We start from the raw sequence: 5,228 nt of genomic DNA on the forward strand, positions 1-5,228 counted from the left end.
AAAGGACAAAGCGCGTGTCCGTTTGGGTCGGTCAGTTGAAGTTGCCCTTACGACAGGTTATTTTGAAGACCAAGGGAATTTTTATGAACAAAATGGTACATAAACTATTGAAGATATTTGAAAAATTCGGAAAGAGAACCAAAGCAGCAGGACAGCTGCAGAAGGGAGGAAACTTTTAGAAACTTTTAAGGCGACAGCAGGGGGGCATTGCGTCTCGCACAGTGGCGCAGCATAGCTCCGGCTTTGCGCTGCACAGCTGCCTGCACAGACGCTCCCTCTGCCACCCCATTAATGCCGACCCCATCCCCTTCCCACCCCCACACTCCTCCTTCCTTCAGTTCCCCCTTCCTTCCCTTCCTTTTGCCCCCCTGCCTTCCAACCATCCAAGAAAACACCAACCCACAACCCAAGAACGCGACAAGAAGCTGGGGGTACTACCACACCAAAATCTGCATACGGACAGATTAGTTCGGGTTAACTCTCCCCGCAAGTGCTGGCGTCCATGGAGAGGGAAGGGGGGGCCAAGGTCGAGAGGAAGGCCGGAAGAGGGGGCGATGGTAGGACCGCTGGTAGTAATGGCGGCGGCGGCGGCGGCGGCAGTGGCGGGAATGGGAGGTGGAAGTGGAGCGGAGTTTACGGTAGCGGTGGTGGTGGCGGCGGCCACCGACAGTACCCGATCATCCAGGCCTACCCGGCGCTCCTGCCCCTGCCTATAAACTCCGGCCGCGCGCATAATAACGGAGCGGCCGCGCTGCCCCTTCCGCCTCCTGTGCTGCTGTACCTGCAGCAGCCGCCGCCGCTGCACCTGCTCCCCGCGGCCGCCACGTGCTACGGGAAACCCATGGCCGGCGCGGCGCAGAGGGGGCCAATGTGGACGCACAGGCCATCCAAGAAGCCCCCGCCGCCCCCGCACGCCGTCACCGCCGCGCTCCTGCCGCTCCCGCAGGGTAAAAAGCGACTTTTTTCTCGGTTACTTCCCGCATCTTTGTTTTTGTATTTTCTACTAGTAGTTCATATATAATACCTGGGTGCTGGTGTTCCCCCACCTAAATATATTACTCAATGTGAGCTACTAGTTTTTACTCACAGCTATTTTCTTTATGGGTGATGATGATACATAGTTTGATGTGAAGTGGTTTCTGCTAGCTGTATAGTTTGGGATTAATTGGTTATTGGCTTGTCATACAAAGGTAGTGCAGCACAGTGTTTTCGGATCAATGCTACAGTGCTGTATAGTTAGTCCAATGAAATCTTAGGAAGCTTGTGATTTTATGGATTTGTACTTTTGATTGTATGCTTGTCTGTTGTCCCTTTTGTGCCATATATATTTGGATTAATCGGCATTCCTTGAGAAGGTGGGATGCAATTGACAGTTTAGCTGAGACACAGCCAAAGTGCTATTTGTGGTACTGTGGATGACACCTTTTCCTCTTGAAAGTTAGACCCCTTTCCACTCCTCATGAATGGAGCATGGTTATCTTCTGAGAGAATCTGTTGGTAAAAAAATGTTCCATTACCTTTTCTTCCTTTTTGCTGGAACAGTTATGCACCATTATCTTCATAGTTTGATATCTATTTGCTTCATAGTTTCACTTGTTATAAATGTTGCTATTATCATTCTCTTGATTGAGAAGTTCAATTCCTGTAACCACTAGTACATATGATTAGATTCTCTGGTCCCTAACATGTCAGTATCAATGTACTAGCAGATGCCAAGCCGTTTCCCCACAAAAAGTTCTCCATACATGAGAAGAAGACATCTGATGTTGGAATGGATCATGTAAACGGCCATCATAGGCTCTCAAGCAATCACCAAAGAAGTCCCATTGCGCGGAGACCAGACAACGGTGGGATTGAGGGGGCTGTGATTCCTCTTTCTGCGAATTATTTCATTGTTCGGTTCAATCCGGATCAAAAGATTTTCCAGTACGATATTGACATAACCCCGCATCCATCGAAGGAAACAGCAAGAATGATCAAGAACAAGCTTGTTCAAGAAAATTCAAGTGTTCTCTCAGGTGCGCTGCCGGCCTTTGATGGCCGCAGGGACCTTTATAGTCCTATTGAGTTTCAGGAGAACAAGGCTGAGTTCTTCGTCAATCTCCCAGTTGCATCAACACGATGTCCAGTAGATAAAAAGAATGGCCACATGCTTGACAAACAGAATTTTAAAGTTTTCAAGGTGAACATTCGATTGGTTTCGAAGCTAAGTGGTGAGGACTTGAATAAGTATTTGACCGAAGACAAGGATGGCATTTCACTCCCTCAAGATTACCTCCATGCGCTGGAAGTCATCTTACGAGAAGGTGCTATGGAAAGTTCCGTTCTAGTAGGCCGGTCTTTGTATCCACGTTCTATGGTAGAAGCAAGGGAGATTGGTGGTGGGGCTGTTGGATTAAGAGGTTTCTTTCAGAGCCTGAGGCCAACCAAGCAAGGTCTTGCCCTTAATGTTGACCTCTCACTCACAGCATTCCACGAGAGCACGGGCATGATTGTGTACTTGCAGAAGCGCTTTGAGTTCTTGAAGGACCTTCCGCATCAAAAAACTAGGGCTTTGTCAGAAGAGGAGCGGAGAGAGGTGGAAAAAGCATTGAAAAACATTCAAGTTCGTGTATGCCATCGTGAGACCGACCAAAGGTACCATGTGCATAGCTTGACCAAGGAAACAACCGAAAACCTCAAGTTTCGAGATCGAAGTACCAAAGATCTTATGGTGGTGGATTACTTCAAGGAGCAATATAACCATGATATACAGTTCAGGAACATGCCATGCTTGCAGATTGGTAGGAGCAAACCATGTTATGTGCCAATGGAGCTTTGTGTAGTTTGTGAGGGTCAGAAGTTCCTTGGCAAGCTCTCAGATGAACAAACCTCCAAGGTTCTCAGAATGGGGTGCCAAAGACCAAGTGAAAGGAAGGGAATCATAAAGGGCATTGTCGAAGAAGAATTTGGTGCTGGAAGGTATGGTTCATCATTCTTGTCTTATAATAGTTTTTGCAGTAGTTGTATTACTATAGAAGTGCCTTTTGTTTTAAGAAAAAAAATATAGTCATGCAGATGTAATCATACCCAAATTACTTCTTCTTGCAGTAATTCTTACGCGGACCAATTCAACCTCCAAGTGTCAAAGGACATGACACAACTCTCTGGGAGGGTTCTCCTGCCACCAAGACTCAAGTTTGGTAGTGGAGGGCGCATTACGGATATGACGCCACACCGATTTGATCGTCAATGGAGTTTGCTGGACAGTCATGTTACTGATGGCTCCAAGATTAAAAACTGGGCTTTGATAAGCTTTGGTGGTACCCCGGAGCAGCACTCCTGTATCCCAAAGTTTGTCAACCAGCTATCAAGTCGGTGTGAGCAGCTTGGGATTCTTCTAAACAAGCAACCCGTCATCAGCCCATTGTTTGAGCGGATTCAAGTTCTCAACAATCCTGGCATTTTGGAGAGTAAACTCGGGAAAATTCAAGAAGCTGCATCAGGCAACCTGCAGCTACTAATCTGTGTCATGGAACGGAGGCACCGTGGCTATGCTGACCTGAAGCGGATTGCTGAAACATCCATTGGTGTTGTGACACAGTGCTGCCTTTATCCCAACTTAAGCAAGCTGACGGTGCAGTTCGTGGCCAATTTAGCCCTGAAGATGAATGCTAAGCTTGGTGGATGCAATGTTTCCCTCTACAACAGCCTTCCTTGCCAAATTCCTAGAATGTTTTCAGATGAGGAGCCAGTGATGTTCATGGGTGCTGATGTCACACACCCTCATCCACTCGACGACTCGAGCCCATCGGTGGTCGCCGTAGTCGCGAGCATGAATTGGCCTGCGGCGAACAAGTACATCTCCAGGATGAGGTCACAAACGCACCGGAAAGAAATAATCGAACACCTGGATGTGATGGCTGGTGAACTGCTTGAAGAGTTCCTGAAGGAAGTTGGCAAGCTCCCGGGTAGAATCATATTCTTCCGGGACGGTGTGAGCGAGACGCAGTTTGACAAGGTCCTCAAGGAGGAGATGCATGCCCTGCGAGTGGCCTGCTCGAGGTACCCAGGCTACAAGCCCTTGACCACGTTCGTCGTGGTTCAGAAGAGGCACCACACCAGGCTCTTCCACAGGGAGAAGAACGGTGGCTCCACACACTTTTCGGATCAGAACATACCGCCGGGGACGGTCGTCGACACGGTGATCACGCACCCGAGGGAATTCGACTTCTACCTGTGCAGCCACTGGGGCACCAAGGGGACGAGCCGTCCAACTCATTACCACATCCTGTTGGACGAGAACAAGTTCCAGTCCGACGAGGTGCAGCAGCTGATACACAATCTTTGCTACACTTTCGTGCGGTGCACCAGGCCGGTGTCCCTTGTGCCCCCGGCGTACTATGCGCATCTCGCCGCGTATAGGGGCAGGCTGTACCTTGAGAGGTCAGATTCGGTGGCCACCAGCTGCACAACGCTGTACAGATCAACCCCATTGCAGACGACGCCTCTGCCCAAGCTCACTGACAGTGTGAAAAGGCTCATGTTCTACTGCTGATGCCCTGCTCTGTCCCTTGGATCTCGTGGCATTTTGCATGTTTTCTGCTTCTGCAGTGTAATCTGTATCTACCCGAATTTATTTAGGGAAACATGTATAGTGTGTCCCTGGACAACGATCATGCGCATGTCAGTAGCATCTTACAGTGGTTGGGTGTTGGTGCTTGGTTGCACTATGCAAAATTCTGATACCAAACTGCTTGCATTCCTGGAGACGTACCGCCTATGCTGCTATGGTGGGGCTTTGCCTCTTTGTACAGCCTGGATGGTGAGATTGGTCTTGGAGTTTTCTTTTTTTACATTAACCCCCCGAGTTACATAGTACAAAGCCTGACTTGTAGTGCTGGCTTTTTTGGCCTATAAAAATAAACACAAATAATAACGCCCACATGTATGACATATCTGCACTTTTGCTCACACGCATTAATCTTTATCTGTTACATTTTGCACGTATCTTAAAAGGATTTGTTGGAATTTCAATGCCACGTAGGCATATCATGTTGTGTGGGTGTTAGAGCGCTTGCCCACACGACCCGCAGCACGCGGTTGCCAGCTGCGTCGCGTGGGCGAACCAGTTCCCGCCCACACAATCATCACCCAGTCCGCGCGCGTATGGGTGAACTGCTCTTCGTCAATATGATGCTCGTACGGTTCTAGACAACAACTAGAGTTGCCCGTATGTGGCAACTACG

The 5,228-nt window shown here is 48.8% G+C and overlaps 1 protein-coding gene across 1 annotated transcript; it reads left to right on the forward strand.

Moving 5' to 3' along the window:
• The first annotated feature begins 309 nt into the window (after positions 1–309).
• On the forward strand, positions 310–4,732 carry LOC123427571 (protein argonaute 7). Its single transcript, XM_045111653.1, has 3 exons — positions 310–947; positions 1,710–2,961; positions 3,091–4,732. Exons 1-3 carry the CDS (start codon positions 503–505, stop codon positions 4,535–4,537), a joined length of 3,144 nt encoding a protein of 1,047 aa, XP_044967588.1. The 5' UTR covers positions 310–502; the 3' UTR covers positions 4,538–4,732.
• Positions 4,733–5,228: the final 496 nt, after the last annotated feature.

The sequence above is a fragment of the Hordeum vulgare genome, chromosome 2H (genome assembly GCF_904849725.1).
Source record: "Hordeum vulgare subsp. vulgare chromosome 2H, MorexV3_pseudomolecules_assembly, whole genome shotgun sequence".
Classification (NCBI taxonomy): Eukaryota; Viridiplantae; Streptophyta; class Magnoliopsida; order Poales; family Poaceae; genus Hordeum; species Hordeum vulgare.